Source organism: Camelus ferus, chromosome 12, assembly GCF_009834535.1.
Source record: "Camelus ferus isolate YT-003-E chromosome 12, BCGSAC_Cfer_1.0, whole genome shotgun sequence".
Lineage (NCBI taxonomy): Eukaryota > Metazoa > Chordata > Mammalia > Artiodactyla > Camelidae > Camelus > Camelus ferus.
Genome location: NC_045707.1, coordinates 5,703,221 through 5,727,801, shown reverse-complemented (window position 1 = coordinate 5,727,801; position 24,581 = coordinate 5,703,221). Strand labels below are relative to the sequence as shown.

At 40.9% G+C, this 24,581-nt stretch overlaps 1 protein-coding gene across 2 annotated transcripts in view; it reads left to right on the top strand.

Moving 5' to 3' along the window:
• The window catches only part of SLC25A17 (solute carrier family 25 member 17), a 63,596-nt gene extending 43,390 nt beyond the window's left edge, over positions 1–20,206 (top strand). The window contains exons 9-10 of one of the 2 annotated variants that reach the window (XR_004324347.1): positions 19,187–19,429; positions 19,536–20,206. Coding sequence is in view for 1 of the 2 variants with exons in the window: in XM_032492310.1 (XP_032348201.1) it covers positions 19,187–19,341; positions 19,536–19,648 (268 nt within the window). In the remaining variant the exon portion in view is untranslated. The remainder of the gene's footprint in view (positions 1–19,186; positions 19,430–19,535) is intronic. The other variant, XM_032492310.1, reaches the window with a different exon arrangement.
• The last annotated feature ends 4,375 nt before the right edge of the window (positions 20,207–24,581 follow it).

Below are 24,581 nucleotides of genomic sequence, written 5' to 3'. Positions count from 1 at the left end.
GATGTCTATCACTGCACCTGCTCCACTGAGTTTTGAATTGCAGTAGTCTGTCTGTCTCTCTGTCTTCTCCTGGATACCAGGTTCTTTAAGGTAGCAGAATGTCTTGCTCATGGTAGGTACTCAGTTGTTGCATGAATGTTTTTGGCTGAAGATGGTGCTGACCTTTCTCCAATCAAGTGTATCTGTTAATTAAGTTTACATGTTCTTAGTGGGGAGGGTGTAGCTCAGTGGTAGAGTGCATGCCTAGTATGCTTGAGGTCCTGGATTCAATCTCTAGTACCTCCATCAAAAAAAAAAAAAAAAAGTAAATAAATAAACCTAATTACCTCCCCTCGCACACACACAAAAAAGAGTTTACATGTTTTTAGAATTCTTGTAGCCTGGCATTTTCTTGGTTGTTGATTATCAGTTTTTCATATTTCTTTCCCTTAGACTAATTAGTTCATACTTTTTTGAAGCATACTTTATTTTGCTATTCAGTTGGCTTTTTTAATCTTTAAAGATTCATTATTTCTTTGCTTTAATTGGACTCACCAAAGTTATCTGCCATAGTAGTATTGCTTATCTAATTCTTTCATGTGTACTTCATTCTTGGTTTTCTTTAGTTTCTGTAGAACCTATTGACAAAGTAGATGGCCAGCCAAATAAGTGACTCCATATGTGGGTGCTATATGGAGGACCTTATTAAATTGCAAATTCCTATTCTAGGAAAAGCATTCCATTCATTTATTCAAGAAATCATTTTATATTACCTCCCATATCCAAGCATTACATCAATTGTTGAGATTATCGGATGTGTAATACCCAATCTCTGCTTTTACGTAGTTCACTGTTCTGCATGGAGTCAAACAAAAAACAGCTTGGAATTCTACCACTGATGAGTTCTGATAAGAAATGTGAATGTTCAGGAGGTGCTTTGGGAGCATGGAGAGGTTGGGCCCAGCTCTGTCTTGGTCTGTGTAATCAGAAGGCAACATTTGAATTAGAACACACCAAGTAGTGGGTAGAGCACCTTCCTAACAGAGGCAGTAAGTAGCATTTGCAAAGTAGAAAGAGGATGACGCCTTACTGTACGTTGGTTTGAATTAGATCCAGAAGCTTCCCAACCTATATCTCTGAGGGGGACACATGTGAGAACAGGGGTCACTGAGAACCTGCAGCAAGGGAGAGGAGATGACCAGGACCCTTATCCTACTGAACTGTTTTGTCTGCAGTTAGATTGGGGTCTAAACAAAGAAGATACATCCCCTGCATGCTATGAATTTAAAATCCAATTTTAAACGTACTTTGAAAATTAGACATAACATGAATTGCTTAGTTCTGCCTCTGTGAAGATTGGCCAGCAAGCGGTGTAGGCTTACTGTGAGTTGCTGTTACTGTCAAGGTCTGGAGGTATACTTTATCTTGATCAGTGGGGACATGTTTCCTTAGAAAATAGTTCAGAGCCCAGTTGAGGCTAAAACCCTAAGTGCTTTATCGTGCATGTGTCAGTGTGTTAAAAATTATGAAAGCAGTGATGACTTAAGGAAAGGGGAATTTAAAAACTGAGAACGTCCTCTCTATTTCTGTTTCAATTTGCAGCAAGTTTATAGATGTGGCATTTACAGATTTTTTTTTCCCTAGTGCATTCATTCTCACTTTGTTCTTTCTATTATGAGAATTATTTTCATTATTTTTATATCATATAGATGGGGAAATTGAAACACAGATCTGACTCAGGTCACATAGCAAAGGTTTGGGAGTCAAAAACAGGAATTCACACCTCCTGATGTTCTCTCCAGTAATCTCTCACTGGCTTGTACTGCTGGGATGTATCTATATATTCTATTTTGGTTTAAAGTGGTTTTTTTTAGTTTTAGAAAGGTCTTTTACAAAAATAATATGCAGCCATTAAAATTTTTCAGAGAATTCTGAAAAGAATGAAGAGAGTAAAGATATATTCCTGTATACATGTGTTTTTATATATCTTCCTATGTTCCTACTGCTTAGAAATAAATGCTAATATTTTAGTTTCTCTATTTTCAGACTTGTTTAAATGTATACATTTACAGGTATATTTATAGACAGGGTTTTTTTTAATTGAAGTAGAGTCAGTTTACAATGTTGTGTTAGTTTCTGGTATGCAGCATAGTGATTCAGTGGTACATATGTATATTCCTTTTCATATTCTTTTTCATTATAGGCTATTACAAGGTATTGAATGTAGTTCTCTGTGCTATACAATAGGACCTTGTTGTTTATCTATTTTATATATAGTAGTTAGTATCTGTAAATCCCAAATTCCCAATTTATCCCTCACCCCCTACTTCGCCCCCCCATAACCATAAGTTTGTTTTCTATGTCTATGAGTCTATTTCTGTTTTGTAAATAAGTTTATTTGTGTCTTTTTTTTTTTTTAGATCCCACATATAAGTGATGTCATGTAGTATTTTTCTCTCTTTCTGGCTTATTTCACTTAGTACGGCAATCTCCAGGGCCATCCATGTGGCTGCAAATGACATTATTTTATTCTTTTATGGCTGAGCAATATTCCATTGTGTGTGTGTGTGTGTGTGTGTATACCACAACTTTTTTATCCAGTCATCTTATAGTGTTTTTTAAATGAGATCAAACTATGGCTAGTTTTGTAACTTTTTCATCTCAAATATAATTTGTCAGTAAATATGTCATGATTAAGAAGTTGTTACATAGACTTGCATTGTATGAATGTATCATTATTTAGTTAGACTCCTATTGATGGACTTCTAGGTTGTGTCTAATTTTTTGCTATTATAAATAATGTGATAAAACCCTTAATATATGACTCCTTTTATGTTTTCTGATTACTTCTTTAAGAGAAATTTCCAGGAACCCAGTTACCGGGTCAAAAAGTATGCTATGACATTGTGTTATTAAATTAAAACTCCACCCCATCTAGTCCTTTATGTTCATTGTCATTTTGGACTCCATTTGATAACATTTTCTTTCGTCACCTCTACTTTGGCAAGCTGCAGGAGAAATTGCATTTTAGTGTGATAGGGAAGAAGCATTGTACGCCAGGGGCTGAGCTTTACATACTTTTTCATTTAATTCTCATAAAAACCTGATGAAATTCTGAGTTAAATGAGGTATATCGAAAGTAAGTGTTATAGGAGTTTAGATTTGCTGAAAGATTTCTTTCCGCAGATGGTTGGGATCATTAACTGTCACACCCTGAAGTATGATCGTTTATTGAGCACCTGCCATGCACCACTGCCATACTAGATGGTGCTGTCTCGTATCTTATTTAATCCTCCTACGATGGCTGTAAGCCAGTGTTCTTTCTGCAAGTCTCTGCATCTTCACTCCAACCACCATGAATATGGGGTTACACTGGACAAGTGTCTCTGTAGAAATGCTTTATGATTGTGATGGTTATGAATATCAAAGTGACTTTTACAATTTATCTTTCTTGACTTTTTAATTTATAAGTAAGCTGTTTGATAGGAAATGGCTGGTTTTGGTTTTGGGTTTTTTGTAGTTGCAGATATGAAGAAACCTTTAGGCCACCAGAGGGCATTGCAGTCGGCCTCTCTCATCTTTATTATAAAACCACTGCTGTCAGGGATGCCTGGTGAAATTTGTTTCCCATTAAACCAAAAGCAGAAGCATTCTTAGACTCGATGAGCAATCTGAGTAGGACCTGTGGCTTGAACTTGGTGAAACACTACCTTGAAATACCCTTTTATCTGTAAAAGCAAAGAGCAAAGTAGGTGGTAGTCTGCTGAAATTATACTCTTTTACTTTTTCCTTTTCCCAGGCATATGCCTAAATTTGTCACCCCTAATTTATAACCTTCTTGTGGCCAGATAATAAAGCCAGCAGCTCTCAATATCAATAGAAATTGAAGGCAGAGAAACAACAGGCACAATTTTTGTCCAGTAGCATCCACCAATTTACTGGTCTTTATTGACACTAATAAAAACTTGCAAAATTGACTGATCCACAGTTGAGTAACTGCCTCGTTTTTGTTTACCATCTGATAGAAGCACCAATAGGTAGGAAAATGATTAAAAGGCAGAACAGCAGGGAGAAGAGGTAAAAGGCATTTTGACAAACCATGAATTTAAAAATCAGTTAAAATCCTTACTAAACAAATGGGGTGTTTTTTTTTAATGTAAACAGATAAACCTTCCCACATAATTTGAAATAAAATTTTTAAGTCTTGAGGCTTCTAAGTTGTGGCCAGCTAGAGCTCCCATTGATCTGTGCCCCAGGAGCATTTAAGATACTAATTTATTTCACAGATATTTTTTAGTACATTTGTACTAGGCACTTATTAAGCACTGGCGTACAAATATGAATAATGACTAATCTTTATATGTAGTTTATAAAACCACCTGGCATCTACTGTCTTACTTGGTACCCACTTCATACCTCTGAGTTGAACTGGGCAGATGATATCTCCATTTTATAGGTGGGGAGATGGATTCAGATGGTGAAAGGACTTGTTCACGGTTACACAGCTAGTGACAGAGTTGCACTCGGACAGAGGTCTTCTGACTCCAAATCCCATCCTCCCCCACAACACCTTTTTCTTTTTTTTAAATGGAGGTACTGGGGATTGAACCCAGGACCTCGTGCATGCTACGCATGTGCTCTACCACTGAACTATTTCCCTTCCCTCTTGATTACTTAGTTTAATAAACAACTTAGCAAATAAGTTCAAAAGCTTACTAATATTTTCTTTTTTCCAAGCTGGAAGGTAGATTCAGTATGCAAGCAATGAAAAAAAATAGATTCTTTTGCACTACTTGGTTGACATATTTACTGGGACTTTAACTCTTTCAAGCCTATGAGTCCCTGCATCTTTCCCTAAGGTATGTTTTAAACAATAATGCCCGTGTAAAGAAGAACAGGCCTGTCGTTTGAGTATGGAGTTTGGGTAAGGATGTCCCTAACACAAAGGTCTCTGTGTGCGTTTCATTTCTCTGGTAGTTTTGGGAACATAATACCCTGGCTAGAGCTCTATCAAGTAACTTCTGTATGGTTATATTTCTCTATTTACTTACCTACCTCTCTCAGTAGGTTAGAAGCTCTGAATCCTCATCACCATTACTATATCCCAGGCCTTACTAGGAGTACTCTGTAAATATTTGTCCAGTGAGTATATATATTTGAGTATATATATTGAGGGAGGTGGGGTATTGTGTTGAATTTAGGTTTGTCTAAGCCAGAGTACGTAGAGTTGCCATCTCTGTGATAATATTGTATTTTGATAAAAAGTAAGACATAGCTTTCCTAAGATTTAGTGTCTTAGTAATTTCAGCACACTAAATACAACATGGTAGATGTAACCCTACCTTAGTCTAAACTGAATAAAGTGTCAGCTGTGTCCAGGCAGAAGGGAGCCAAGAAATAAGTGCATAAGCTTAGGAGTGTGTAAGCAGAAAGAATACTGTGTGATGAAAACAAGGGTGCTGGTGTCATCCTTGTCCCATTATTCCTCTGTTGCTTCTGTTCCTGGAGTGCAGTTCTTATTTTTGTGTCTCCGGTACCCGACAGTTAGACTTAATAATGGTCCTTAACAAGTACTGTTTCCTTGTACCAAAGATACTGCTGATCAAGAAGTCAACAAAAAAAAAAAAGGAAGAAGAAGAAGTCAACAAATAATTTTTGAGCATCTGCCGTGTGCCAGCCACTTTGCTGAGCAGAGGGATACACTGGGAGCAAAACAGATGGGGTCCCTGCTCTTGTGGAACTTGAGTTGGAATAGAGGGAGACAGACAGTGAGCATGGAAACCAGTAAGGTGATTTTAGGTACAGATAAGTGCTGTAAACAACATAGCGTAGGGAGCACATGCATCTAACATACTCCAATGATATTTTAGTTACCGGCATCCACGTGAGAGAGCCTTCATACAGTGTGTGCACGTGCTGATGTGAGGAAGGCGGGAGAGAATCAGAGCAGGAGAACACCAAGCTGTGCAGAGGTGGAGAAGGGCTAGAGTGCAGCGTAATGTCAACAGCCAAGGGGATGTATATGTGATATTAAGTATATGCATACGTTATTATGATAACTGAGACTCTTCTCTCAGCTTTGGGCCTTTGTATTTGACTGTGCAGCAGATGATACAATACTACCCTTTCTCTGCTCAGACTTCACAAACTCCATGTTTAAAGTTGATTCGCCATCCTCACAAGCAGTATCTCCTTTATCTGAGATGCTGGATTGGGCTTTGCACGTGCTGAACCAAATTCCAAAATACTGATTCCAGCCAGATTATTGGGAAGCCATAAACAGGGCCTTCCTGACCATTCTATGTCCAGCATGCAGTGTCTAGAGGCTGCTGTGATTCTACACCCACTCATGAGCTTGGTGCCCTGATCCCCACTGACATCAAGGTATCAGACTTCCCCAGATCAGAGCCTGGTTCAGAACTGAATTTAGACATGACCAGTGAAAACTAAAGTACGTTAAGCAAACATTTTTTCATTTTTCTTCTTTTTTTCTTTTCTATTTTTGTTTATGAGCTCATCCTTAGTGGTGGTGCTGCTCTTTTTTGTAACAGTTTTATTGAGATATAATTCACATTCCATATAATTCACCAATTTAAGGTGTACAATTCAATAGTTCTTAATATATTCACAGATATATGGCACCATCACCACAGTCAATTTTAGAGCATTTTCATAATCTCAAAAAGAAATACTATACCCTTTGGGTATCACGTCCTCATCTCCTGATTCCCTGCCTCCCACTCTCCATTAAGCAACCACTAATCCATATTCTGTCTCTGGAGTCCCCTGTTCTAGACTTTCATGTGAAGGGAATCATACATGTGGGCTTTTGTGGCTGGATTCTTTCAATGAGCATAATGCTTTTAATATTCATTAAAGTTGTAGCATGTGTCAGTACTTTTTATGGCTGAATAATATTCCATTTTATGAATATACAACATTATTTTATCCATTTATCTGTTGATGGATATTTGGATTGTTTCCACCCTTTGGCTACTATGAACAATGCTACTGTAAACATTCAGGTACAAATTTTTGTGTGGATATATGTTTTCATTTCTCTTGGGTGTATACCTAGAAGTGGAATTGCTTGGTCATGTGGTAACTCTGTGTTTAATCATTTGAGGAACTGCCAGATTGTTTTCCAAAGTGGCTACCCCATTTTACATTCCTATAGGCAATGTATGAGAGTTCCAATTTCTTCACATCCTTGCCAGCACTTGTTATTATCTTGCTTATCCTAGTGGGTGTGAAGTTGTATTTTATAGTGGTTTTGATTTGCATTTTCCTGATGACCAATAATGTCAGATTTCTTTGCGTATGTTAATTGGTCATTTGTATATCCTCTTTGGAGAAATGTCCACTCAGTTCTTTTGTTCATTTCTTTAATTACATTTTTTTAATCTTTTTATTATTGAGTCATAAGAATTCTTCACATATTCTGGTAAGTCCCTTACCAGATACATGATTTGCATGTATTTTCTCCCATTCTGTGGATTATATTTTCACTTTCTTGAGAGTGTCCTTTGAAACACAAAAGTTCTAAATTTTCATCTAGTCTGATTTATATGTATTTTCTTTTGTTGCTCACATCTTTGTGGCATGTCTAAGAATCCGCTGCCAAATTCAAATTCATGAAGATTTACTTCTATGTTTTCTTCTAAGAGTTTTATAGTTTTAGCTCTTGCATTTAGGTCTTTGATACATTTTTAGTTAACTTTTGTATGTGGTATGAGATAAGGTTCCAACTTCAATTTTTGTTCAGTTGTCTCAGCCCCATTTGTTGAAAAGACTATTCTTTCCCCATTGAATGATCTTGGCACCCTTGTTAAAAATCACTTGACTATAGATACATGAATTTTTTTTATAACATCACTTTATTTTATTTTATTTACTAATTTTTTTTTGGTTGGGAGGAGATAATTAGGTTTATTTATTTTTTAATGGAGGTACTGGGGATTGAACCCAGGACCCTGTGCATGCGAGACCCGCACCCTACCACTGAGCTATACCCTCCTGCCTAGACACATGAATTTATTTCTCAGTTCTATTCTATTCACCTATGTGTCTATCCTTATGCCAGCACCACACTAACTTGATTACTATAGCTTTGCAGGAACTTTTAAAAGTATGAATCCTCCAACTTTGTTCTTTTTCAGGATTGTTTTGGCTGGTTTAGGTCCCTTAAAATTCCACTTGAACTTTAGAATCAACTTATCAGTTTCTCTAAAACAAAACAAAAACAGCTGGGATTCTGATAGGGATTGCACTGAGTCTGTGTATCCACTTGGTGAATATTTCCATCTTTGGATCCATGAGCATGAAATATCTTTTCCATTTATTTAGATCTTTTAAAATTTTTTGTAGTTTTGTAGTTTTCAAAGTATAAAAGCATGGTATTCTTTTGATGCTGTTGTAAATGGAATTGCTTTCTTAATTTCACTTTCAGATTGTTTGTTGCAAGTGTATAGAAATACAACTAATTTTTGTATATTGATCTTGTATCCTATAACCTTGCTGAATTTATTTATTAGTTCTAATAGTTTTTTTTTTTTTTTTTTACTGAATTCCTTAGGATTTTCTATATACAAGATTGTGTCATCTGAACATAAAAGACTTTTTACATCTTTCTTTCCAATCTGGATGCCTTTCCTTTATTTTTCTTGCCTAATTGCTCTGGCTAGAACTTCCAATACAATGTTGAATAGAAGTGGTGAGAGCAGATATCCTTGACTTGATCCTGATCATAGGGAGAAAACAGCCAATGTTTCACAACTGAGCCTGATGTTAGTTGTGGGGTTTTTTGTAGATTCCCTCCATGGTTCTTTGCTTGCAGTTAGTCAGTTAACTTAGACTAAGCACCTGCTTTGTAGTCAGTACTTTTAGCTGTTCTCAGGAATATGTGAGAGTACACTAACACACTGTTTTTCTAACGTCATTTGCAATGCTACTTCTTTAGGCACTAAAATGTTTTCACTTATCACTTTGGTTTGTTTAAACCATTTGTACAGAAATCTTACAAAATGCTAAACATCCCTGGTACTTTAAACATAATCAAATACATATGACTTAACCATTGCTTTAAAACCTGGGCATCACTGTAGTGTGTCACTGTGTTGGCTATTAATGTGGTAATACCTTTGGGAGATTATTGGATAGTTTGGCCCTTCAAAACAATCACTCCAAACTGCTGTGTGTTTTGCATTTCTGTATCTGCTTTTTACAAATACAGATTGTCCTGTCCCTAGTTGTTAATTGGCACGTTTTCTGACCTTGATATGTCTGCTTCTGAGAACATTATCTTCTAATAGGCAACTTCTAATATGCTGAGGACCAGTCTGCCAGAAAACCAAGATATTCAGAAATTTTTGTAAAATAAGAGTAAATGAACTGTGGAAGAAATTCTCCTGTTGAAAAAAGTGCATGGAATTTTCAAAACCTTGTTTGGCTGCTTAAATGCCTCTTATTTCCTAGGTTCTCAGCTCTGTTGTAAATGAATCAGTGTTGAGTGTGCGGTGTTGCTGTATCATAAATAAAATTATTTTTTAAAGGCTTTTTCTAGTCCCCTCCTCCTCACCTCCACTCCTAGTCAGTTTTCATTAGTTGAACTCTCCCTGTTTCTCTTACTTCTCCAGTATGTAAATGTTCATAGCAGCCTTATTCATAATAGCCAAGAAGTCAAAACAACCTAACGGTGAATAAATAACAGTTGTCATATTAGTTAGTACAACAGACTACTATATGCAGGAATGAAAGTGAACAAATACAGCTGTGTGCGCTAACATGGATGAATCACACCATATTGAGTGAAAGAAGCTAGACATAAAACGTTACTTAATATATTATTACATTTAAATAAATTTCAAAAACAGTGCTAGAAGTCAAGATACCAGTTATCTTTAGGGAGGTGGGTAGGCACAGTAAGACACCACTAAAAAGGCAAAAAGGTAGAAAGTGAAGAGATGAAAATAGACATACCAAGTAAATATTAAACTAAAGGAAAATTGGCTGATGTTAAAGGAAAGAGCATTTTGCAGGATAGGAAAAGTCATGAGGTAATGGTAAAATGGATAAATCACCAGGAAGAGATAAAAGTCCTAAACCTAGATGCACCTAATAACATAGACTCAAACGCGTAATACAAAGTTGGTCAGAAGTACAAAAAAAAAAAAAAAAAAAGTGACAGATCCTACAATCAAATGGAAATTTAACACATTTCCTTCTGAAAATTAGATAGCCTAAAGAGTTTAAGCAATATCTCATAATTAATCACCCCCAAATTAGAAAATACATTTTCAAGCACATTTAGAACACTTATAACAATTTACCATCACATACTGAGCTGAATTCTGCCTCCCTGAGGTTACTCCCTTCCAGTCATGTCTTCTGGTTCTGTCTTCTGTCTGTTCAGTGAAACTGTAAAGAAATGTTACTCTTCCAATGACAACCCTTCCAGTTTTTAAAGACAGCGTATATGTGCCCAGTGAGTCCTCTCTTCTTACTAAACATTTCCATTTTTCTTTGTACTGTTCCTTCCAGGAAATGGATTTACTTTCTCTCTCCCTCCAGCTTATTCTTCTCTGCATATATCCATTTGACTGCTCTCTATATCTAGAGCATATCTCTCATTTTTGGAGCTCTTGATCTCCTAGATGCTAGATGCTTCATACGCATTGCTTCACTTAATCTTTGTAATAACCTCATGAGGCAGGTGGTGATATCTTCATTTTACAGATCTACAAAGTTGGGCCTAAAGAAGTAATCTCAGTGTCACATGTCTGGTTTGGCCAAATAGGGGTGATAGGAAGATTACCACCACATCTGGGTGGATGGTGGTGCCATTTATTGGAATAGAAAACATTGATGATCATGATGAAACAGGTAACAAAGATCTCCCCTTGGATGTTAGTAGACTTCTGAGAGTGTCCAAAAGTGGTCTCTGTTCCTGAATGAAAATCTGCTGCCCTCCCAGTGCTCCTTCTGTCTGTGAGAGGTACCACCACTCACTCAGTTGTTCAGATAAAAAACCTTATAATCATTCTTTCTCTCTCACTCCACTACCAGCAGATCCTTCCAGAATATATTGCAAATCCTGCCATTTCTCCCCTTCTCCCCCTCCACTGCCAAGTCCAGGCCTCCATCACGCTTGTCTAGACCACAGCCATAGCTTCTTAACTGATCTCCCTGCTTCTACAGTCCCCCCATGCACTTTCTCAACATTGGAACCACAAAGATCCTTTTATATGTAAATCAGATCCTGTCTTTCTCCTGCTCTCATCCCTGCAGTGACTTCCAACAAAATCAGAATCAAGTCCAGAGCCTTTGCACAGCCCCAAAAACCCTTCGTGATCTCAGCCCTGGATACCTCTCTAACCACATCCCATCCTTGCTCTCACACACACACGCGCGCGCGTGTGCACTTTGGCCATGTTCATCAGACTCAAGCAAGTACCTGACCCGGGGTCTCTGCACTTGCTGTTCCTTCTGCTGCTTTCCTACGTTGTCACCTCACTCAGTACCACCCAGGTGTCATCTCTTCAGAGGCCCTCCCTGACCACTCCATCGAAAACAGCACCAGCTACTCCCTGTTCCCTTAGCTTGCTTTATTTTTCTGCATAGCATTTATCACTACTTCTTGACATTTTATTATATATTTGTTTATCTACTCATGGTTAGTTTCTCTAGGATTAGCTTCTTGAGGGCAAGACTTTGTTCAGTTCAGCACTGCATCCCTAGTGTCTAGAACAGCTCCCGGCACATAGAAATCACTGTGTAGGTGTTTGAGTGAGTGGATATTACCTCGCTGTTCAAAAATCTTCAGTGGCTCCTCATTGCCTAGAGCAGGGTTTTTCAGCAATGACACCACTGACATTTGAACTGGATAATTCTTTGTGGTGGAGGCCTGTCTTGTGCGTTGTAAGGTGTTAGCAATACCTCTAGCTGCAGTCCCTGCTAGCTGTCTGTAGTACCACCCCCAGTGACCGTCAAAAACGTAGCCATATGTTGCCAACTGTTCCCTGAAGTAGAAACCATCCGTTGAGAACCTCCAGCCCAGAGCAAGCCAATCTCTAAATTAGATTCACCTGCGGAGCTTTAAAAAAAAAGCCAATCCCAAACCTTATCAGAGGCCATAGGGTCAGGATCTCTTAGGCTTAAGTGTAAGGCGGCTGGTCACCAGGTACCAGGGACTTGCTGGACTGGGTGAGAAACCCGAAGCCCTTTATCAGCTGGGCCCTCCCTGACTTTCTAAACATCGCTTCTTCTGTCACCTGACCTCCCACTACACTGTGCTGTCTGGGAATCCCTTTCACTGCGTGTGTTTCTCCTTCCCTGCAGCAGACTGCTCAGATGCCACTTTCTCTTTCTTCATTAGTGACAAAATCCCTGTATCGTTGACTCATGACGCATTTCCCAAACTTCCTTACAGATGATGGTGGCCTCCTCCCCTTCTCCTCTGCATCCTTCTTAATTGGCAAAATTTACACAAGAATACATTCTGGTTTTACAGGCTTCAAACAATACAAATGTACATCTTTGACCTGCCGTCCACCCAGAAATAATTACCATCAACAGTTTGATATATAACTTGACAGTACCCTCCTATGAATTTAAATCCGTTTATTTCCTACGTAGTCATCCTTTTTTTTATCCAGTGTTTTTGATTCCTTATTTCCTAAATAATGTTCATCCAGCCTTTTTTATTGAAGAATTTCAAAGCACTTTAAAAAATATATCCCTTTCTAAGGAGATGAAATCCCGAAATTTTAGGTTAGAAGAGCCTTGTGGAATGTACTGCCCTTTTAACTTCAATCACGTCTCTCCAGAGTTTAAGTTCTTGTTTTCCAAAGAATAGTGAAAATCTGTTTTTCTCTCTTAGTCCTCTAGTAGCCAGGTCAAAGCTAGGTCATCTTGACTATATTATCTTCAGAGAGGAAGCACCTTACCTTACTTAGGATAAATGCACCCACTGGCTAAGTAGGCAACAGGGCTACAGATTTAAGGGTGACCTATAATTTCCAGTCCAAAACACTTATCAAATATAGAGCATGGCTGTATTCCAGGCATTGTGGAGACACTGTGAGGTATATGAAGAAATACAGGGCAACTCTTGCCCCCAAGAAGCTTACAATTTATTTTGGAAAATGACCAGCAATACAAGATCATTTATGTTAATGTAAAAGTAGTGTCTGTAATCTTTCCTATATTGTAATTTCTTCATACGTAAATATCTCATCATTGCAGCTAAATTGTAAACTCCGTGAGAACAGAGACTGTATCCTGTGTTTCACTACATATTCCCACACAGCAGCTCTCAGTTTGGGAGTTTAATGTTCCCGAGTTTAAGCCTGTCCCTTGCATGAACAATGAGTTTATTTTGAGGGGGAAAAAATAGCAGCAGTTGCGAGAGGACATCTGTGCACTGTCAGGAGTCATGATCAGCAGGACCGGACCAGCTGCAGAGCATAGACGATGTCCCGTGTTCTTCCTCTTCCCGTCCCTCCGCTCCAGCCAAGTGGGCAGAAAGTTGAGAAGGAAAACTCAGACTCAGCCATGAGAGACACAGGTGTGCTGTTGGTGACCTCCCTCGGCATGTGTAACTCCGAGCAGAGAAGAAGGCTGGGGTTCCGTGGCTCACATGGGACTGTGGTCCGCACAGTCCCGACACCTGGCATCACCACCCACTGAGCGACAATCAGGGTTGTGTGCAACCATCACATCCCCCTTATCGTGCTTTCTTCCCGAGCTAACCCACCCATTGAATGCCAAGTTCTACAACCAATCCTGTTAACAGCAACCTGAACTTTGAAAATTTTTTCTAATCCATTCCCTTTACACCGGGCAAATTTTGCCTGTATTACTCCCAATTGTGACATGATTTAAAATTTCATACCTTCATTATACAGATTTCCTCACGGAAGAAGACTGGGGCAAATTAGATAAATGGATGAAGCGTTCTACTACCCCCAGAACAACCATTGTTAACACTTAGTGTATTTCTCATTTATTTGCCGGTGTGTGTATATAAAGCCAGGATGGAGATGTACGTAATTACGGTTTTAAATCAGAGTGCAATGCGCAGTTTGGGGTGCTATTTTGTCACTCTGCCCCAGATTATACCTAGTTCCCCATGTATGACAGGGTTTGGTAAACGTAATTTTTAACGGTCCACCCCATTGTTCATGTAAACCCATGAGTGCTGGAGGGACCTCCACCTCTCACCAGTTAGGAACCAGAGAGGGGTGGGGAGAAGACCCAGAAGTCTTCTGTCCAAACTGCTCCCCTCAGGAAGAAGAGTCAAGGGCATATCAGACTCGGTCTCATGGTTGAGACCCCAGCTGGCCCCAAGACTGCTCAGGCTCCAGTCTCAGCTCCACCGTGCACTGGCTGTGTGACCTTGGGAAAGCTGTTTTGCCTTAGTGTTCCCATCTGCAAAGTCAAGATGATGTAGCTGCTTCTTCCTAGGGTGTTTGGGAGGATTGACTGAGTTAATGTATGTAAACTGCATGGAAGTGCCTGGCAAATCCTAAGTGTTACATAAGTGTTGGCTGTTTTTCTCAGCCGTGGTTGGAGGTCCTGGAGTGAGATTGGGAGACTGTAATATTTTTATTTTGTATGCCTCTACTGTGATTTAATAGCTTTTATGCCTTTAGATGAAGTCCTCTGTTGCAGTTAGGAACAAATGTGTTGTTGCTTCAGTATGAATATTAGAATTTAATTTATTTTGGAAGGAAAGGCAATAGATTCAAGGAAGAAAAATTCTCTCATAAACTTAGCATATCATTAATTTTTTTCCCTCAAAAATGCCAAAAGCCTGATTCCTCTTGATAAATATGCCACAGAGCTCTCCTAGGGCCCTGAGACCCCAGTTTGTAAAAACCTCTCATGTGGACCTTTATGTGAGCTCCCAGAAAATCATATTTGCTCCCAGAAAATCATTCCCATCTAAGCTGCTTTCCCATGGACTCAGACAGAAAAGTGAGTTATTTTTTTTAAATCGTCACTGGGTACAGTAGCAAGCACACTGGATGCAGGCTCAGGAGACCTGGGTTCAAGTCCTTGCTGCTTCCTTAGTTCTTTCACTGATTTTCTAGGTGGCTTCTGGCAAATCACATGACGTTGTTGAAGCCTGGTCTTTCTCTTCTGTAAATGGGAACGGGTTTTGTACATAACAGCCTTGGAAGGATGCTAGAGAATTAGGTTAAACACATAAATATGCAAGAAAGTGTAGCAGAAATGAAAAGGCCTCATAGGGGTATGCGTTCTTATTATTAGATGGGGTAACATAAACTTGCTGCTCTGAGTCCCCATCTGAAAGGGTTTTGTTTTTTCACTCTCCTGCGTGTGCCTTCTGGAAGCCTGCAGTGTCCGATAGCTGGAGATGTATCACAATGAACAGATAATTGCAGGGTCCGGCTTTGTGTTTCCTCTTGGCTCTTGCAATGGACTAGCCTGTTATTTCCATCCAAGGGAAGCAGACCCATTATTTTTATTGGCTCTTCTTCTGTCACGTTCATTAATTATAAGTTCCGAGGGAAAACATCTCTATTTAGGCAAAGATCTACGTCTCCTATGACTAGCATGGCCTTTTTAGGGCACCTACTGTGTGGTGTGCTCCCTAGGAAACAGGCTTGTAGCTATGGTAACTCAAAACTCCTCTGGGCCCACGGTGCGCATGAGGCAGCCTGCAGGGCTGACTCTGTTGATTTCTCTCTTCTTTGCTGTGGTTCTAAATCCCCTGGGGACATTGGTGGGATTTACTGAGAGCTGATTCCCTTGGCTTTCGCTGCATCTTTTGTCCTTTTATAATATGAGATGTAAGACTAAAGATCGTGCACAGAGAATCGCATGTTTTAATACCCTTGTGCCAAGGTGATCTATGGTGCTGAGCACAGCACCCTCACCTAGCGGGAAAGGGGATATGGTTATTTATTTGTCGAAAAACATTCATTGAATGAATGCCTTTTAGATGAGTGTGAACCCTTTTGTAACATCCACATCTGCAAAGCCTGTTTTCAGGTTCTTTTGCACCAACAGTAGAACATACATTTTGATTCTTACAGTGAAGAGGGAGCAGCTGTGGTGGTCTGTCTTCGCCTCTCTTGCCCAGTCCTCCTTGTGAACTGCAAGGATTTGCCAAAAGGCTGGAAGGGGTTGGGGTGAACCCCCCACTGCCGCCAGACCTGAACGGGGGCCCAGTGTCACTTGATCAGCATGTGTTAAGCATTATAACAGCGTAACAGGCGTGTGCTAAGTGCTGGGAAAACAGAAATAAATGGGACCTGGCCTCTGTCTGGGCTTCCCTGATTCAGTGGGGAACACAGACATGGAGTGAGTGGCTACGAAGGGGTTGTCTGGGGCGTCACAGAGTGCGGTGGGGACACGCAGCCTTGGTCTGGCCTTCCAGGCCTATGCTCCACAGCCCTTCTCTTACACCTGCTGGTCCCCTGCCTTTCCACTTGGACAATTCTCCATCTGATCTTCCAAATTCAATTCAAAGGTCACCTTCCTGACATTCTGCCCACCCTGAACCTGTTTTCTCAGAACCTGCATTAAATTGTTGGTTTGCTTGTCCAGATCACTGGTTTTTGACTACATACTATGTTTAGCACTGTACTTAGCACAAAATTAATCAGACCCCTGAGGATTGACTCATCTGATTCACACAAAGCAAACTCACAAGAATCTAATCTATTAACCAGAGAGTCATTTTCCTCATTTCCTGGGGGAGAGGGGACACAAAGGGGAGAGCAGAGGAGAAGGCTGTATGTTCCCATGGTCCCTTGTGGGCTCCCTTCCTGTCTGATGGGCACCTCGCTTCCACAGCAGGAGCACATGGGAGCCTTTTCCCAGCTGGACTGAGAGACCCTGAGGGCAAGGGCAGGGTCTTCTCAAGCAGTGAAAGAAGAGAACAGGGATTCGACTTGAGGGTCACATCGATGTGGTGGTTAATTTTATGTCAACATGGCTAGGCTAGGGCACCCAGCTGTTTGGTCAAACACCAGTCTAGATGTTGCTGGCAAGATATTTTTCAGAGGTGATTAACATTTGTATCAGTAGACTTGGAGAAAAGCAGATCACCCTCTGTAATGTGGATGGGCCTCATCCAGCCATCTGAAGACTGTAGGAGAAAAGACTGAGGTCCCCAGAGGAGGAGGGAATCCGGCCTCCAGAACCGCCTTAGGACTCAGGCCTGACTCCTGTCAGAATTCCCAGCCAGCCAACCTTTCCTGCAGATTTCCAACTTGCCAGTCCCCAGAATCGTGTGAGCCAATTTCTTAAAATAAACCCCTCTGTATAAATACATCCTTTTGATTCTGTTTCTCTGGAAACCTGGACTCAAACACTTGATCTTACATGGGGACTTATACTGGAACCACAAGAATTAGAACTCGGAAAATTGGGGACTTTTGACCAAAGCCATCAGATCTTAAGCTTTTAGACTTGAAAGCACTCTAAAAGGTTATCAAAATTACAGTTTCATTTCATGATTGAGAAAACTAAGGCTCAGAGAAGCCAAGTTTCCTAACCAAGGTCACCCATTGGAGAAGTAATCATAATAGGCAGGACGGGTACCTGGTCTTGTCTCACTTTTTATATATTGAAAGGACAGCAGAGAAAAGGGAAATAATGTCTTTGCACTGTGCCTCAATTTTTATGACGGCATAGGTAATCAATATCCTTTCAGGATCCAATTTATGCGTAAAAGAGTCATTTGGGTTCCAATATGGAGAATAAAAATGTGGAGGGGAGGAATTGTACAATTGGACATTATAAATGGTTATTCTTTTCCATGTTGAAATTCACCCATCAGAAGCTGAATCATCCATGTTAAGTATTGTTCCGAACAAGTGATGAAATTTGGCAGCTTTGAGCAAGAGACCAGAAAAATTGTTGTAATATTTTGGTTTATAAAATTCTTGTGGGAGGATCTGGGGAAGATGGTGGAGCAGGAAGCACCAGGAATGTCTCACCACCCAGACAACAGTTGCACTGGCACGTCTGTCTGGTGTAACGATTTTGAGACTATGGAGTCTGCTGAAGGCTCACAACCTTCAGGCTTTGGCTCAGAAAGAGAACTTATACAAAAAATCGTTTTTCCAATTTTTTTTAATTGTAAAATATACATAACATAAAATCTACCATTTTCATAATTTTAAGTATACAGTTCAGTGATATTAAATACATTCATAATATTGTGCAACCATCAGCACCATTCATCTCCATAACTCTTGCCATCTTGTAAAACTGAAACCTATACACTTTAAACACCAGCTCCCCGTTTCTCCCCCGGGCCCAGGGCAACCACCATCTACTTTATGTCTCTATGAATTTGACTCCTCTAGGTACTTCCTATGCATGAAATCATACAGCATTGTCTTTTTGTGACTGGCTTATTTCACTTAGCGTCATGTCCTCAAGTTCCATCCATGTTGTAGCGTATGTTAGAATTTCCTTCCCTGGTGCAAAGGAATATATGCTTTCTGCTTCCTGTATTCTGCTTTATATAGTAATTTCTTATAAGTTTAGGTATGAGCTTGATAAATGTGAAGCAGATGACTCAGTCCCTAAGAACCTGATCGGTTTTGTTTGCACTCGAAAAGGTCTCTTTCTTCATCTGTTCATTCATCTGACAGACATTGACTGAGCACCTATGCTAGGACCAGACCCTGTGTAGCGCTCACAGTACAAAGAGGAATAACTTGGTCTCTGCCCTGAAGTAAAGGGGGCCCTGCGTTAAGTAAGGAGGTGAACTGGAAAACCTTTAAAGCTCCTTTTATGATAATAGGTTGTGTAATTTTATAAAAATCACAACTTCTTGGTGCTAGCAAACTCCGCCCTCTCTGGGGCTGGACCCAGGCATCACCTCCCTTGCCCAGCAGCCCACAATTCCTGACTTGCCTCTGTTGGGGCAGATGACGAGGGAGCTGGGGTCCAGTGGTCCCAAAGAGAATTCATTTTGTCACTGATACAACAGGGAAAGCAGAAATTAATATAGTGAATATCGCTTTTCAACCAAGTTTGCTAGAACATCGGGAAACTCCTTGTTTTGGAATGACAGTATCAACGGCCATTAAAGTGAGCATAAGGTAAGGTAGTACTTCGTTTTGGTGTTGGGGTTCTCCTGTATCTCAGACCCTTTCACTAGTTCTCTAGAGAGCTGTCTGGATGTCGTCACTTCCCTGAACATTTTTTATTTCATTTTCAGCAGACACACCCTTGTCCACCACGGCGTGGCTCCCAGGAGAGCACTGGGCTTGCTGCCGGACAGAGGGAGACTGGCCCTGCGCCTGGCCACTGGCAGGAGAAAGGCTGTGAAATCAACAGGCCTCAGTTTCCAGCCTGGTTCTGCTCCATTTACGTGTGAGTAACTTCGACCAAGTTAGTCCATATTCCTGACCCTCCATTTCAACATCTGCAAAATGAAAGAAGCCACACTCCTCCCAAAAAGGTAAAGGAAGGACCATGGTGGGTCTTTTCCCAATGGTACCTTGATTTTAAATTGGGGACCCCTCACTCTTTGCCGTGTGACATCCAATGCCCCCCCCCCACTCTAGTCACAGGAATATGTCTGCTGCTGGAATATACCTTCATCAGAGCTGATGGGAGACAGAGAAACATGGGCGGGGAGTTCTGGAAGGAAAAGCTTCTCTCCTCCACGTGGTCTTGAATGAGGAAACACCTGACCCCAGGAGCAGCTGACAGCTCTTCAGACTGTAAGGGAAGAGCCTGCCTGGGAGTGGAGCCGGTCCTCATGCCTCACCTGGAGCCAGAGCTGCCCTGGACCATTCGTCTAAGGGAGACAATAGACCTGCTTTGTTATTTCAGACAGCTCAAGATTAGTTTTCTGTTTCTTGCAACATCATTAAGTCCTAATTGATCGTAGCAGGTTGAATGGTGGTCCTGCAAATGATATGTCTACAGCTAAACCCCTGGAATCTGTGAATGTGACCTTATTTGGGAAAAGGGTCTTTGCAGATGTAATTGAGTTAAAGGGTTATCCAGGCAGGTCTTAAATCCAGCGACATGTGTCCTTATAAGAGACACACAGAGGAGAGACACAGAAAGATGGATACAGAGATTGGAGTTGTGCAACCAGCGTGCACCTGGAGCTGCCAGAAGCCGAAGAGGCCAGTCTCCCCAGAGAGAGCACAGCCCTGCCAGCACCCTGATTTTGGACTCTGGCCTCCAGAACCACAGGAGAATAAATACCAGTTGTTTTAAACTACCAAGTCTATGGTCATTTGTTATAGCAGCTGCAGGAAACAAGTACACTGATCAATGTGCATTTAGAAATATTAATGTCCTTTTTTTTCATACATTTAACTTCTTTCCATGCCTTTCCCGTTCCCCCTTCCTTAAAGGGGTTGAGACAGTCCAGGCTTGAGCCAGGCTGCCTCAGTTACATACCAACTAGGTCACTTCCTTGCTGTGTGACTTTCAGCAAATTACTTAGCCTCTCTGTGCCACAGTTTCCTCTTCCATATAACGTTTCTACTAGGACTAAATGAGCGAGTACATGTAAGTACCTGGCATGCAGGAAGCAGTGCATGTAAGTGGTGGTTATGATGTCTTCTCCCCTGCTCTAGGGTAATTTTCTTCCCTCATCAGAATGCTAATCTTTCATGGTAATGAGCCCAGTTTTGTTCCTTGCCTAGATTTTTAAAATTATTATTTCTTGTGATTCATTCACCTCATTATGCTTCTAGGCCATCGAAATAGGGAAAATGTCATTCAGAAAAGTATAAACTAACCAAACCCAGTGGGATCTTACTAAGTAGCCAAAGTTAATGATTAGAAGATTCAAAAGTCCACACCATTAGTGAAACAAAGACAAAGAGCCTGATTTAACTAATAAGCTGTTCAGCACCATGACTTCTAATTGGCTCTGCCTCTCCAGATTTCCCTTTGAAACACTTATTTCACAGGGTATAAATAATTTAATTGATTTTCAGAATAACTGACTTGTTTTCAGCATGTACTTGTATGTTTGTTTGGTTTGTGGTGGGGGCATATGATGGGAGAAGGAAGGGTTGCTAGGTTTAAGGAGCCTTCTGACTATCCTATTTTCCAAATTTTAAAGTCAGCATTTGTTTCCAAAGCAATCATTGTCTCTCTTTCTTCAAGGGAATTTAAAAGTAGGCCTTATCTTAAAAATCACTTAGCTCAGAACGGACCAGCGGCTCTCATGATTGTTCTCCCTCCAGACACTGGCAATTTCAGAAAGTGTTTCATTTCCTAGGACCACTGGACTTCCAGAGCTCTCCTCCCATGCTGCATTAGCAGCGGAGTGTCCCTAATTCTCTGCCCATCTACAGGGCCTGCTCATCTTAAGATTGGACTATGTTCTTTTCCTTTCACTGTCTTTCCTTCATATAAATGAGAAAGGAGAGAAGGACAAAAAGGGCTGCTCCCCAAGCCAATTCCTTTACCATATATGCAAAACCAAGAGCCTTTGATGGTACACCTCGGCACGGCCGGAAGCCTTGATTTAGACAACATCAGACTTCCTAAAAGAGGGAGGCTTATCTGTGGCTCTCCCCTAAGACCTTCATGGGCAATTACTGAAGCAAGTGAGAAAAAAAAGATTGCTACTCTGTCATACAAAAAACAAAACAGAAACCCAACTGGTGCCATTGTACCAAAGCCATCTTTGAAAATGAAGACCTAACTTGGTGCACTGTGATACGACACCTGGAGGCTGGTATTCAGTATAACCGGTGAATTACTCGTTTTGAAAAAGACATTTTAATGGCTCTGTGACGTTGGTAAATTCTGACTTCTGTCCTTGACCTGGCTGGCCGCGACTGGGTACGCTTCCACGATGCAGCAGTGAAGCTTTGAGATGACACCTTATCCTATTATCACCGGAAACCTCAGAGCAGGAGGCCAGCCATACCTTCGCCTGGACTGAGAAGCATCCTCATGGTGGAGTTAAATGGTGGGCGAGCGTGAGGGAAAGAGGGAGGATGCAAATGAGGATGTGAAGAAGAGGAAACCAAAGATCCCACGTTAGGGAGAAAGAAGTACAGGCCTGTAACAGTCCCAGTGTCATCCCTCAGCCTGCGCGTGTGGTTTGGGTGATGTTAAAGAGACAGGAGGCGTGCGGGACAGTCAGATAACATTTTCCTAAAATAATATAATTCTAAAAACAGGTGGATTGCAGTGAGCAGGGTCAAAACTCCTGCTTAAATTCTTTTCTCACTATTCTTGCCTTTTCCTTGGACTGGTGGTGTGGTGTCTTGGAACAGGATGTGGTCACCATTTCTGGAAAGGCTGAGGTCAAAAGTGAACATAAATGTTTTCTGATCTCTTACTTTCTGCCTCTCCCTGGCCTGCAGGCTGTCCGGTGGTGTGGGGAGATGGGAGATGGGTGGGGTCAGTGCAGCTTGTGTTTGGCTGCATACAGTAGAAACCTAACCACAGTGACTTTGCCAAAAGGGAGTTATTTTTCTTATATACCAACTCTGGAAGTAGTCGGTCTATGATTGTCATTTAGACTTCCTATTTATTTGACTATCTTTATCATGAGCTTCTCACCACGTGGTCATAAGATGGCTGCTGAACCTCCAAGCATTGCATTCAAGTTCCAAGCAGGATAGTTAAGGGCAAAAGGTAAAAGAAAGATGTAGCTGATTTTATCCCTTTTCCACAAGCTTTTATGCCATTGTCCATAACTAAAATGGGCATCGCCATCCCAAGGTGCAAGGTAGATGCTACCCCGAATAAGCCTGGGGTCATTAACAGGGAAAAGAGATTAGAATGTGAACAGGCAATTAGCAGTGCTTCTTACACAGAGTCCTTAACCTGGGCTCCATGGACCGTCAGAGAGCTATGGGGAGTATCCATGGAAACATTTGCACAGATCTGTTTGTGTGTGTTTTTCTGTAAATTCTCAGCTTTTATCTCTTCAGATAGTTCCTCTCTTCTATTCTCTTCCATCTTCCCTTCTTGGACTCCAAGCAGACAAACATTAGACTATCCCACTATCAGGTTATTCTCTGACATTTTCCATCTCGTTGTCTCTCTGTGTTGTATACTGTGCGATAGCCTCACATCCAATTTACTCATTTTCTCTTCAAATTGTCTATAACCTCCTGCTTAATCTGTCCATAATTTTTTTAATTTTTAAAAGTTCTAGTTAGTTCTTTTTTTTTTTAATTTGCTGGCTCACTTTTCAATAGTCTCTTGCTCATCTTTATTCTGTCTCTTTTCTAAAATTTTATATAAGGTTATTTTACATATTCCAGTATCTGAATAGGTTTGAGTCCCAGCCCTGCCACTTATTAGTTATATAACCTTGATCAAAGCATTTAATCTTTCTGAATCTCATTATCACAACCCTAATGTGGGAACAATAATAGTCCCTATCTCATGAATTATTATGAGAATTAATGAATCCATGTAAACATAGAATTTAGAACAATGCCTGGCACATAGTAAGCACTATATAAACTTGTACAGTTTTTATTATACTTAGTTATTTCGTTCATTGCCTGCCTCAGCCTCCTGGAGTGAAAGTCTTGGGAATCTTGTTTGTTTTGTATTGTTACATCCCCCTTACCTACAATAGTGCTTGGTACAAAGCAAACACTCAGTGATGCGTTGAGCACATGAGTGAATATGAAGAACCTTGCATTCAAGTTAAGGATTATGCCCCGATTAGGGAATATGCATTCTTTCAAACCCATATGGAACATCCTCAAAAATTAACTACATGCAAGATCGAAAGTTAGTCTCAACCAATTTCAGTGAGTCGGTGTTATACAGACCAGATTCCCTGTCCACCAATCAAATGAGTTAAAAATGAATAAGCAAGAGATCAATTTTAAAAACATGTACTTGCAACTTCTTTAAACACCTCTCTCAGTGGCCCTTGGGTCAAAGAAGAAATAATGGATACTACGATTGTTTAGAACTGAATGCCAAGGGGCATGCTTCGTATTAAAACTTAGGAGATTCCGTAGAAGCCATACTTCAGGGGAAATGTTTGGGTGTAAACGTTTATATTAGAAGGGTAGGAAGGCTAAAAGTAATGAGATAAACATCCAACCCAGTCAACTCAAGGACAGGAAAAAGAAGTGGATGACAGGGAGAAAATCGGTAATTAAACCGGGGACCTAAGCGCAGAGGCCAGGGTCACCCGTCAGAGGCCACTGGTCTGATACCTCTGATGGGCGCCCTGGACACCCTCTGTCTGGCTGCAGGCTGCTGCCCTGGGGGCCTGGGGCTTCTGAGAAGAACGAGCAGACCAGGCCACACCGAGTCCTTGCCAAGCGGCCCGGGTGCTCCTGCCCACCAGGGGCCGCCCACGTTGCTCCTGCTTTCTTTCCCACCTGCCTCCCACTAAGAGGCAAACGCTTCTCATTGGAACCCCGTTCAGCAGGTGAACCACGCATGTCTCCTTCCTCATTCACCTCCCTGCATATTCTCTCCTCTCCTGAGGTCACCCCCCTAACCCCGCAGCCTCCTAGGAAATCCCATTTCTCAGCCCCCAGCCCCGTCAGACGTAGGGGTCTGGGGATGGGTTTGCATCCTCCTGCATCACCGCCCACAGCCAGTTGAGCTCGCCCCTCCGTTCATCTCCCACAGGTCTCCTCCCC